The 12,812-nt window shown below is 40.3% G+C and overlaps 1 protein-coding gene across 1 annotated transcript; it reads left to right on the forward strand.

Annotated features, from left to right (window-relative positions):
• Positions 1-7,756: 7,756 nt before the first annotated feature.
• Positions 7,757-10,209, forward strand: LOC131980440 (Krueppel-like factor 2). The gene is made up of 3 exons (XM_059344682.1): positions 7,757-8,064; positions 8,348-9,254; positions 9,392-10,209. Exons 1-3 carry the CDS (start codon positions 7,993-7,995, stop codon positions 9,565-9,567), a joined length of 1,155 nt encoding a protein of 384 aa, XP_059200665.1. The 5' UTR covers positions 7,757-7,992; the 3' UTR covers positions 9,568-10,209.
• Positions 10,210-12,812: the final 2,603 nt, after the last annotated feature.

Genomic DNA, 12,812 nt, shown 5'->3' on the forward strand with positions numbered 1-12,812 from the left:
TTTAAAATCCACAAGGGGTGTGTTTACTGACATATTTATGTTGTAGAACAAAATGTGAAAATCTCATAGCTTGTGTTAAACACAGACTTTTTTCAGGCATCTAAACAAAAATCCCCAAAAGGTATTGACTTCAAGACAAGGGAACTGGAATAGCAATTAGCAGATTTTAGCACTCATAATGCATTTTAATAATATGATTTGAATGAAATTGCTCTATTAATGGCATTGTTCTCCATTAAAAACCCTTGAAAAACAATTAAAACCTAAAAGTACCTGACATACTGTGAATTCCAATAAGTTAGGTTATTATAGATATTGTTTCCTAGAAAGCCTCTACAAACAATGAGAAGGTAAAAGCACCTGAAATATTGTAGTTTAGTTTGTCAGAGTGGTAAACATTGAGAGCAGTTGAATTAGTCTCGCTGTATTTTTACATATCAAGCAGTTTAACCTTACATCTTATCACTGTAAACAACCAGGCAGTGTCATGCGGCACATTATTCAAATATATGCACTGTAATTAACCACTGAAGGTTACTGGTGGCTCTGTTTGGTGACAGTTATCTTTAACAGTGAAACTGAACTGTTCTTTAGTTATGCTAATTCAGTAAAGAAACCTTGCTGAATGCTGCTCAGCAGGTACGAATGTGTGTTCAGGACAGTCTGCCCAGTCCCTGTGCTGTTTTTTTCTTTTTACAAATGTTTGAGGTTTTGTGAAATTGGAGCAGGACCAGAGCCAGCTCTTTGAATGTCATGCCGTTGGCGCGTGCCAACCTTTCTGCTAAACATTTCTCTCCCCCCCTCGCCCCCCTCCTCCCGTTCTTTTTCCAACAGGGGGGATGGAGAGCCTCAATGCTATCATTCTTTGATTCTGTTTGAATCTGGCCGCGTGTGAGCAGGAAAAGGAGCCAAACGTGCTTCCTGAGTGGTCCGGGGGGAAACTCTGTAATAAGCAAGGGGTGGGCGGTTAAAAATAACTGGGCTATATAAGCCTGGAGCAGGATCCCACTCACTCTCACACTCTCACTGACTCTCGCTCTGTCAGGACGTCCCATGCAGGTCCGGCACTACCTCTCACACTTACACACTGTTTTTCCATGGAAGTTAACGGACTATGCCACATGAGGCAGAGCTGATGAGTGTAAATCCTCACCGCAAAGACGGAACACTTACAGACCTGACACAGACGTGATGCATGCCAGTATTCATGTCACAAATTGAACAGCCCAATAACAACTTGTATGTGACAACATGAGGTTTCATCATGGAGAATATGAGACAAACATCTATATGACGAGCCATGTGAACCCACCCTTTGTGCTGCAAATACACGTCACAGATGTGCAGCTTAGTATTTTGTCCAAAACTACATATTTCATGAAAGTGTAAGTTCTCCAGAAGGGCTGAACTCAAGTGGTGCATGTACATTTCTTTTAGAAACGTGAAAGTGAAAAGATGAGGTGGAAACACGTTGATTTCCATGTGTGACTTATGGTTTTGTACTTTTTCTTGTGAGCTTGACTTCTAGGAAAGCCACATTGTGTTTTGGTTGAGCCCTCTTGTTTCTGTGTTTGGGTGGGGTGGGATTAGGAAGTTCTGTTTGTAAACAGACTTTTTTTTCTGATTTAGAGAACTGATGTTGTATTTTATAATAAAAATTGCAAGTCACAAGCAAAAGGAAAATCTTAAAATGATCTTGGATAAAAACAGACTAATGATTAAAAGTATAGCGCAACTTTTTGCATTAAATTGTCTGTGCAGTTTTTAGCAGTTTTTCTGCTACACTTTTTCAGATTTTGGTTGTTTTTAACTGTATATTCTAACCTGATAAAGGATTTAAGTCATTGTTAACTGGATCTTAAGTTATGACAGAAACAAGCTAAGCAAACGTTAGGCTCGCAGCCCCTCTAGGACGTCCTGTCTCCACCAAACAGCATCAGAGAAACACAGATTTTTAACATGAAACTGCTTTATTTTGTGTCATTACCAGTTTTAATCACTGGGTCCATTTGTTTTTAAGAGGAGACCTCTACAGATAACTGGGCTAGCGGTGAAAACCTCCTGAACATCTGGATCTTTAGTTATGAGAGAAACAAGCTGAGCAAACGCCCACCTTACAGGGTCTGAGAAACACTTTTTTTTTAACATGAAGCTGCTTTATTGTGTTTTTACTAGTGTTAATCACTGTGTACATTTGTATTGGGGAGGAGAAACCCTCCTGGTCATAAACTTCCTAAATGATGAACACTAACCAGAAAAGCTGACTGTAATGTTAGTTAAGACAACAACTCCAATGATCCCACGCTACTTCACAACATCACCAAACTAGCTGTCAACATTACTGGAAAAGCTTTTTATGAGAAAGCTTTTGTCATGGCAGGTTCATTAACAAAACAGAATATTTCTCAGACTGGGTCTTGCTGTCACTGCTGCAGCAACATGTCAGAAACTTCATGACTCGTTAACAACTTGACAAGTTGTTGATAACTTGGTGACTTAATCGCATAGATAACTCAGCAGTACTTATAGCACAAGCTTTAGTTGTGAAATGACAATGCGGGTTGCCTAATGGTGCGACTATTGTGCAAATGTCAATTCAGGGAAAGAGATTTTCAGGGGCTTCTGTGGAAATGTTGTTCGTCCACATTCACCACTTGTTTCATACGGAAAACTCAGAGGTTCCTCTTCTGCAGGGAAAGTCAGACGTGCAGCTCACATGGGGCGGCAGGTTGGGAGACAGTGTTATGACTAAAGGACACCGGGTCAAGAATCTGAGGAGGACACTGAATCCTCTCCAAGGTGTTTGTCCTATTTTTGACCTCTGACCTCTCCATGAAAGGGGCAAGCAAAAGGAGAATTCCCCTACAGGGAGCAATTAAGCACCACTTCTTTATGAACTTCTTACAAATCTCTTTAACTGAAACCTCCACTGAGAAATGTTTTTATGTGGGCTTAACTGCTGCAGTCAAAAGAGAGTCCCACCCTTTGTATGTGAGGCCCTGTACGCTCGCCCAATTTGCCCAAATGAAATTCTCTAGTCGGGTACGTACACTTCTCCACAGGAAGTGACGGATCAGAGTGAAATACAAACCTGTCTCTTAAACGTCATGCGAATTAGTGAGGGCTCCTTCCAGGGAAACACCGGACTTGCCAACTGCAGCTTTCTTCTCTGTCTTTCCCTTCACTGCACGTCACACAGCGCTGCACTCTGGGTGCAGTTTCACATGATTTCAGGCTGCTCAAGTGAAAATTTTTCAGTTCTGGCTGGCTGAAATTTGAATCCACCAGGTGCAGAGTAGTCGTGTAAAGTCTTTGTACTTGTGTTGTGGTTCTCCTGTTAACCTGGTCTGGCAGCATCATGACATTTAACACAGTGTATGCAAATTATGGATGAACCAGCTTGGAAAAAACATAACAAGCTTTCATCGTGTGTGAGTTTTGATGAGGACTAATAATGTTTGGTACCATTTATAGTTAATTAATGGAAAAAGGTAAGGTGGATGTATTCGGGTGGTTAAAGTTAGAGGCAAGAATTAAACTTTTTACAAACCTTGGGACTACACAAACTCCCCTGTTAAAGTGCCCTTAAAGTAGAAATTTAACATTTTTGGAAAACACGCTTATGCTCTATTTTCAGTGAGAGTTTTTGTACATTGCGTATAAAATGTAAGCCGTTTTCTCATATGAACTCAGGACAGATTGGGGGTTGCCTATGTAGCATGTCAGATGCGCTCTGACTTACTGGAAATACTCAGTTTGGGTGAGTGTGTAAGAGATCAGACATGACGTGGATTACATCGCGGTAAACAACCGAGTCTCTTGCCAGACGTTGAATTTGTCTGATGATTTCAGTTTTGGCCCTTGCTGAAAAAAGTTCCCAAAACTCGTAGACATTTTTGTGGGTGTTTCTGCGTAAATTAGCATTCTTATTCACCCTCAAATGTTTTTTTTTTCTGTTTCGTTTCAGTTGTATGATAGAATCCTCGTGCGTATTTGCTCGCTTTAAATTGCATATTCACTCTATTCACATATGGGATCGATCAGTCTTTACACAGGCTGTACTAAGGAGCTGGCAGTTAGTTTAATGTGCAACTGATTCAGACATTTGCTTTCTTACATAACTCATCTCCTCCTTATAAAAGTATTTCCTAAAGATGTTAAACTATTCCTTTAATCAATACGCTGAATGTAAACCAAACAACATATTCACATGCAGAATATCATTTGTACGTGAAGGTCGCTGTTTTAAACACATTCGTGATGAAGTTCAGGCAACAAAACCACTTGGTTAAGGTTAGACTCAAAATAACTACTAAAATACACAGCTACTGGACGAGGTTAGGCCAGTGAATAGAACATGAGTAAAGGACAAGAATGTCTCCTTGGTCAAATTTCTGGGTCTGTGCCGTCCATCTCTAATCCTGCCCAGTTTGTCCACGGTCTGTATTCTGCACAAACAAGCCCACTTTTGTGGGATAGCTATGTTCAGTGCTTTTCTTTTTGTTGGGGTAGTTAAAAACCTTTCATGAGAACAGACTAAACTAAAATGTAAATTGCTTTGGACAAAAGTTTCAAATTATTTTCAAATCAGGCGGGTCATGATCATCAAGTTTCATTATCAAATAGCACGGATGTGATATTCTGGTAGACAGTCTGGTTTTAAATACTGAAGCACAATCAGATGTCCACACACACTGATATTTAACAGGTGAGAAACTTCAGAGAGTAAAGAAAATGTTGAATGATGTAAAACAGAACAGCATCTCATAATTTCCCAAGTAAATAATGAGATGCGAGATGTGAAATTATGAACTATCAAGAGGTCGGCAGTGGGAGAAGTTCCTTAAATTCAAACTTTGTAACATTAGAGAGCGTGAAAGGTAGCTGAGTAAGAGGGGAAGTGAGAGTGCTCTCACTCTCACTGGTAGCAGCGCGGAGGAGGACTGCTGCACAGAGCCGGGGTCAGAGTCAGTGGTCAGGGGTTCAGACATCAGGCCGGCCGCTCCGCTGCCACTAAAAACACACTTCCTCTATGGCCTTACTGGACTCCTGCCGTGTGACGCACTTTCCACTGAACACACAAGCACAGAGCAGGGATCAGGATGTGGAAACCTCACAGCTGCACTGACAGAGTTTTTCTGGTGATGGTGGACATGACAGCTTGATGAGAGGTGAAGTGTCTGTCATGTGGAGCTGAGCTCACTTGTTCTGTGTTTGCTCAGATCATCAGCACACTGAGTACTTTTTACTTTTTTTACTGCACCTGTTGCAGAAGAGGAGAGTTTCCCTGTCAAGTTGTCATGTAAAGTCACTAAGTACATTTATTCATGACTTGAGTACTTCCATTTTATTCCACTTTATACTTTGGCTGTGCTACATAAGGGGTAATTTTTGCTAAATTTCAGCTAAAAGGCAGATTATTATTGTTATTATTTAGTTGATAATACTTACTTTAACTCAAGTAAATATGTGAATGCGATACTTTTACTTGTGAGTATTTTTACACTGGTAATGTTACTTTTATTTAAGTAAAGCATACTAGTGGTGTTCAATAATTAACAATCTAATCAAATGAATGCAGTGGAAATATTGATACATATCATCATCCTTAAGATACACCACTTTATAGTTATTATCTTTTACTAAAAACAATCTACAGCTTAATGTTTAAATGTGTGTAAGAGTTCAGTAATACAGCAGTCAGATCATATTTTAGTTGCTTTTTGTGAGTTGATATAAATGTAACTGATGTCTTAAATGACAGAGGCAGATGACAGAGATGCTCAACTTGCTTTTTTGCCACTTGCCACCATGAAAATGACAGTGGACCAGTTAATGAACAAAATATAATAATTACTATTTATCAGCTCATTAAAGGATTTGAGAACATGCTGGGCTTAGCCAGGACTTCTGTCAGCTGTATTTCTGTCTGACTTCTTCTTTTTTTGGGTTGGGTTTCTCAGTGACAAACACATAGTTGAACAGCAATAGGAAGAAGTATTTTAAGAATAGGTACTGAGAAGACACTAAAGTAGATGTAAATAAAAATACATTTAGAAAAATATAGACATAAAATCAGAAATGAAGTCAATTCAATGTTCTACACATGAATTGGCAAATACGTATTAGGGTAAAGATGGCACTTTTTTTGATAATCGAGCTCTATTTTTTACCATCTTATTTGCTTTCAAAGTAAGAAATAAAAATCCCAATGTGAATCTTTATTATGTGAATCTTTATTATATTGTGAATTAGGAAATGTTTCTAACCATATCTAGCCTAAGTTGAGTATGACTGGCTTATGATATCATCTCATTTGGCAGGCCTCTGACTTGAATCCAATCATAACATGGCAGCTTTTGTCATCAGTAAATATTGTATCATCGTCCAAAAAAACGGATATAATATTTTGATAGAAATTGCAACACTGCTGCTGATAACTGTGAGTTTTAATACGAGTAGAATCAAGACAAAACATGTGTAGACTTATTTTAATTGGGGCCCCTTTATTTCAAAATCTATTTTTTTCTTACTTATTTGGGATGTTGTTAATAATTTGCTTATGGGAGTGATGCGCAAAAGGATGCGAGGATTGTCTTAAAATCTAGATAACAAAAAAATCAAGTTCAGCTGAGTGATCTGACATAAAGAAACAATAGATTTAAACATGTTTTTAAGGGTTGAAACATGTTCCAAAGTGCAGAGAGCCAGACGCCTCTTGCTGAGAAAGCGCTCCTCGCGTCAGACACCACATCTCTCTGCAGAAGCAGCAACAAGCAGCACGGAGTTTGTGATGCAAATTTGACCCCAATCGACACCGCAGCCCCCTCGTACCGTCATTTACACCTGAATGACACGTTACCTTAAATCATGTTTACATCACCAGTGGTTAGAGCGTTGAAAAGCCGTGAAAACCGTTTCAGACGACCCTGGCGCCTGTTTGGACAAGCCTGCTGAGAGAGAACAAAACCATCTTCCATTAATGATAATGAGCCGAGAGCGAGACGTGCCAAACAGGTGGAGGCAGCGGCATAAGCACCAAAATATCCCCATATACAGTAGGTATACTGCGTTATTGCTATAGACGCCAGTTTGAACGTTTGGAGACATTGATTTAGACGTCTTTGTCATAATCATGGAGAGTAAACAAAGACAAAAGAGACATAAATTTATTTTGAAGCCTGAAATAAAATGATGCAGTCACAAGCCTAAGATATTTAGTCAGATCCAATACATAAATTTTAATGTTTTTGGGACATGTTTGTTTCAAGTGTTATTAGATGTCTGTGCCATAATCTCCAATCCCTGCCTTTTATTAAAAATATATATCTTTTCCTTCCAGAGTTTTAACCCACTGCTCTGAATCTAATTATATTTTTATTAGTGCTCATCAAAAAAGCCATATCTCGTTTGTTGTTGTGATGATTAAGTAAAGTACTGACAGCCTTTATATTAAGTTGTTGGTGCGGCTTGGCCTCCAGCAGTTTCTGTCATTAGGCTTGTTCTTTTCAGAATATTACGTAAGGATCTATGATTGCTATATTGCTCGTGTGTGTGTATGTGTGTGTGTGCGTGATTGTGTGTGTGTGCGTGTTTGTCATTTGCCTGTAACTTTTTTCCAACAGCAGTTCAGGTGGGTTTGGTCTGTAGGGTTTTGCGTCAGCGGCTGGGGGAGGTGCTACACTTTATAGGCTCCTCAGCGCAGCCTTGCCTGTCATACAGCGAACTGAGCCCCGCTGCTTGCAGGAGCCGCTTTATAAAGAGCTAAATTTACCAAACTTTACGTTGTTTCCTGAACTCTCACAATTGGCCAGGCGCGCTCGGGTTAGAGAGTTATAAGGTTTGAGGGACCTCCTTCCACTTTTAAACTTGTTCATGTCTTTGGAGCGCAGCTGTGGAGAGCGACAGTGAGAGAGGCGCACAGACTTTGGTGCGGCTGCCGCTCAACTTAAACGCGACTTTGACAAGAAATACTTCTTATTTCACCAAACGATGGCCTTATCCGGAGTGATGCTACCGTCTTTTTCGACTTTCACAAACCAAAGAGAAAAAACCTGGGAAAACGTAAGTTAAAAATAATCTTTGATTGTTCTTTAAATCTATGGATGTTTGAGTTGAATAGGCTATGTTTCGCTTTGTTTTGATTAGAATGGTAATATCTTGTAAAGCAGTTGGAATGCATTTATTTGCTTTGAAAACATAAGAAAATATATTTTAAAAAGAAAATAAAACTTAGTATTACTCATTACTCATTACTTGTCCAGTTGTATAGCATCTGCAGTCTCACACAGTGCTTTATTTTACTGCAACGTCTTATTTATCTAACAATCTTTATTTATTCTTTCAGAGATGGAAAGGAGAGATGGACAAACCAGTCTCCACCAGCTGCTCCATGCTTGAAATGGTACACAACCTGGACAATCACAGCAAAAGGGACGACGAGGATCTGAGTAATTTCTTGGATCTGGATTTTATTCTCGCCAACACCACTGGCTCAGACAGCGCGGCGGACTTTGTGGGCACAGCTGACCCCAGCATGTACACGACAGGAAACTCTGTGCCATCCTACTCAGCAGACGACCACCGCTCCCCGCCGCCCCCGTACGGCGCCAGCCTCATGACAGAGCTGCTCCACTCCGAAGGATCCAACAACTATGGCATTACGCGCAACCCCTGTATTCAGGGAAGGTTTTATGTCAACACGACGCATTTTCCCCGCCCGGACGTCAAAGTGGAGCCACCCATGGACGGCTACGGCCCCGTTATGGGCATGGTGCCCCAAAGCTGCAGCAAAATCAAGCAAGAAGGAAACGTTTCGTGCATGATGTCCTTCGAGCAGCCCCGAGTGGCGATCTCCCCGCGGGCAGCCAGCAACATGACCCCGCCTCTCAGCCCCGATGACCAGGGACTTACGGACTGCCAAGCACAGCTGTGCCAGCCCATGAACTTTTCAAAGTATCACACGCCGGCGGCGTTCCCGCACCACCCTCAGGCTCACCAGATGCAGATGCCCTACCACGCTCCGCATACTGCCTTTGGCATGTACGATGAAGGTCTCAGCCTGCAGCCAGGCGCGCAGAGGGTGATGCTCACACCACCCTCCTCTCCCCTCGAGCTCCTGGAATCCAAACCCAAGAGGGGCCGGCGCACATGGCCGCGGAAGCGCACAGCCACTCACACCTGCAGCTACGCTGGTTGCGGGAAAACCTACACCAAAAGCTCACACCTGAAGGCACATCTACGAACTCACACCGGTAAGTTTGAAACCATAACCTCCATCATAAAATAACCACATCTGTGCGCAATTACGCACAAACCTGAATAACATAAAACCACATTTCCTCTTTCAGTACAGACTATTAATCTCTTATTTTTCTCTCTCTCCTGACAGGTGAGAAGCCGTACCACTGCAGCTGGGAAGGCTGTGGATGGAAATTCGCCCGTTCTGATGAATTGACCCGCCATTTCCGCAAACACACCGGACACAGGCCCTTCCAGTGCCACCTGTGTGAGCGCGCCTTCTCGAGGAGTGACCATCTGGCCCTTCACATGAAGAGACACATGTGAATGAGCCCACAAAAGGACTTGGGGGGTCAAGGAAGGGGTTGTGTTATTTTTATTGTGATTCAACTGATGTATTTTTTATTTAAAATGTTGTCCACATGACCAAAGTCTTTTTTATATATAATATTGAATTAAAAAGTTTAATGTTATTATTTTCTAATAACGTAGCTGGTACTACTTTGGTTCAATAAAAGCTTTAGAAAAGCTTTGTTTGCTTTAGAACAGGCAGACCAGGAAGGGGCTGGCCCTGTATATATACTACTCTTCTTCTTAACAGAACTGGAACGCTGTGTTTGACACAAAAGTGCCTTTCTATGACTGTGCTACTGTAAAACTCTTAGTGACAGAACGACATGGCCACAACATAGTACATGTTCTTATTGACAGGGGTAAAAATGCACATAGAGGTGCCTGACGTGCATAGACAATGTTTTATTTAAACTGCCTCAATGTCTGAATGGCCTGAATTGCTTCATTTTATTGCCTATTTTCCTATTTGGAATTGATGTTGTGTGAAAGTCTTGGATCCAGCCCCTCTGTTCACTATCAGGGCTTGATGTCCTGTGCATTATTTTTCACTTAAATTTATATAAATATGTACATGGTTTTATACTGTAAAATGTATATTTATTGTAAATATTAAAAACAATGAAATTGAACATTTCACTGGGGAACTCTTCATTGCAGATTCACACCTTCAAAAAAAACCACATCCACCCACTCTACAACAGGTTTCATACTACGCTTACACCCAGCAGATCTGCAGATCATCAGATTTGTTACACTAAATAGCTTATGCATGTTTCCATTGTATACTCACTTTAATTTTAAAACATGGGCACTTGATTTCCACTGTGATGTTTTGCAGCTGCAAGACAGAGAAGGGCAGCCGCTTGTGGGCTTAGCCTATAAATACAAACACTCCATTTCCATAATTACAGAGTGAACCGGGAGCCGTCTGGACAGAGGGGCACAGCAAACCCTCATCAGGGAGCCCTTAGACTCCCTTTCTGATGGGTAGAAATTATAGTAGGACATCAAAGAGCCTTAATACTACAATTACACAGAGTCACTCTGCACTACAGTTTCAAAGTATCTGAGTCCGTGCATATTATGTCTGCATGGTGTCAGTGAGCATTTGTTTCTCCCGCATCAAAGGCTACATTGAGTAGATCTATCAAAGCCAGATGACATTTTTTATTTTTTAAAGTAGATAAATATTAAACATTGTGTTTGACGATTGGTTATCGCATCTTTCTGTTTCACTATGACTGTTATTTGAGCTTTAAAAAGAACATGAAAGAACCACACCCTTCTGCAAAAGCAGTGTCACACAGTTCAGTCATACCTTCAATTCCCTCACAACAATACAATGTATACAGAAGTCATGACTTTCATGTGTTGATCAACGGTTTACTAGAATTTTTTTTAAATATTTTTAAAAAGAGGAAGTACACATCAGGTCAAAAATATCTGCAGTGGCACATGCAAATGTATCACTCTCATTTCACTTTTTTTGTTCCAATATCAAGATATAAACAATCATGTGAACTTCAAGAACTGTACATTTTATCATAGCTATCATTTATCTATTTATCACATTAAAACAGAAGCAGATTTGATCATTGCATTCTACTTAAAACATCTGTGAAATGCTGAGCTACCACCTACATTATGTAATATCTATATTTACTGCTGATACATTTATTTTACAAACTTTGACCTTTTGTGATGTAAAACTGTCTCACCTCTTTCTGCAGTTGTTACAAATTAAAAAAAGCGAGACTTACCTTTTTCCAGGAATGTTAAAAATCACTTTTATTCAATTAAAAGTCATAACAGAGATTTTTTTTTATAATCACATACATACTGTGCAATATTACATGTACAATGCTGATATGTTGATAAATAAGGCGCTGTCGCTCTGTACATGTCCAGTAAGCTCTGGAATATACAGTGCATACATTATGTGCCGAATAAACCTGATTAGTGTAATATAATTACAAGGATGCAATATTTTTAAGTCACTGAAACAAATGTCCTCCAACTGGATCATAAGACAAACAGGAAGAAAAAATCCACTCAAAAAAAGATCCAATGGTTGGTTTGAGCGTTGAGAGAAAAGCAAAAAAATTAGAAGCAGATGTTGCTGCGCATCTGTGGTAGTGTGAAAAAGTAAAAAGGATAAGCTAAATGTAACAGCACCAGTATAAACAATGTAGGTTTACACTACTTCCATTTTATAGAGGCTTTTAGTTGTATGGGAGTGCAAGTTGTTTGGGTGTTACAACAAGGCAACCAATGACAAACCGTCTGACGAGCACAAGCTGTTACATCAGAGAGCTGCTGCAACAGCACTGCAGGTGGACATGTTCAGAAGGAAGGAAGACCTCAATGATTATCGTTAGCTTCTTAATTACTGTGAATGCCACAGGTGACTGATGATATGGGGCTAAATCATATTTAACTTAAGCTACGTTAGCACTGAAATGTTCATCGGGGATTCCCAAACATCATATTTATACTTTGACATGTTGATCCATGTTAGGGGTTTGATTATATTTTAATTTAAGACCTTAAATATTCCGTATGCAGGCATAAATGGCAGGAAACACTTGTAACATTTGAAATAAAAACCTTAAGCATGCCATGCATGATTGGATCACTCAGACTTCTGCCACAATGATTTTCCAAGGCATGGTACGGCACGGCTCTACTCAACTCATCGCTCTCTTTTTTGGCTTTCCATTAGCAAAAGTGTTTTTGCTAATGGAACCTGGTACTTTCTTTTGGTACCATCTCAGTTAAGTTTTCAAGTTGAGCAGAAACTAGAAGGTGGAGATAAACACTGCAGACCACTGATTGGTCAGAGAGACTCAGGTCACCCTGCACAAGCCCCAGATTTGTTTTCAAAAATGGCAGCCTGCAAAATTGTGCTGTACACTGCGCCATAGAGTTGACAAAGTGCAAAAAATACCTACGTTTGCTTGCCAAAAAAAAGGATTGAGTGAGTGTCTGGCTGAAGATGATATCATGCCAGTTTCACGCTGCTGTGCTCTGGCTGATAATCCCCTCCACACTGTGGGGGAACTATCTGCAGTGAAAAACAAAATAGAGAAGTTACCAAAAGTGGGTTGAGTCGAGTCGTACCATGCGGTGTAAATGCGGCTTAAGCTCCAGTCCTTTAAGACAGGTTGTTATTTAAAGATGGACTGTTCCGTGGATTATACATAAAACCATCATCTAAC

Source organism: Centropristis striata, chromosome 11 (assembly GCF_030273125.1).
Source record: "Centropristis striata isolate RG_2023a ecotype Rhode Island chromosome 11, C.striata_1.0, whole genome shotgun sequence".
NCBI lineage: Eukaryota > Metazoa > Chordata > Actinopteri > Perciformes > Serranidae > Centropristis > Centropristis striata.

What these genes read in the sequence shown, in the direction of transcription:
- LOC131980440 (XM_059344682.1), top strand. Translation starts at nt 7,993, where the DNA reads ATGGCCTTATCCGGAGTGATGCTACCGTCTTTTTCGACTTTCACAAAC. An exon ending in GAGAAAAAACCTGGGAAAAC is followed by an intron (nt 8,065 to 8,347) that starts GTAAGTTAAAAA and finishes TTATTCTTTCAG; the next exon opens with AGATGGAAAGGAGAGATGGA. An exon ending in ACATCTACGAACTCACACCG is followed by an intron (nt 9,255 to 9,391) that starts GTAAGTTTGAAA and finishes CTCTCCTGACAG; the next exon opens with GTGAGAAGCCGTACCACTGC.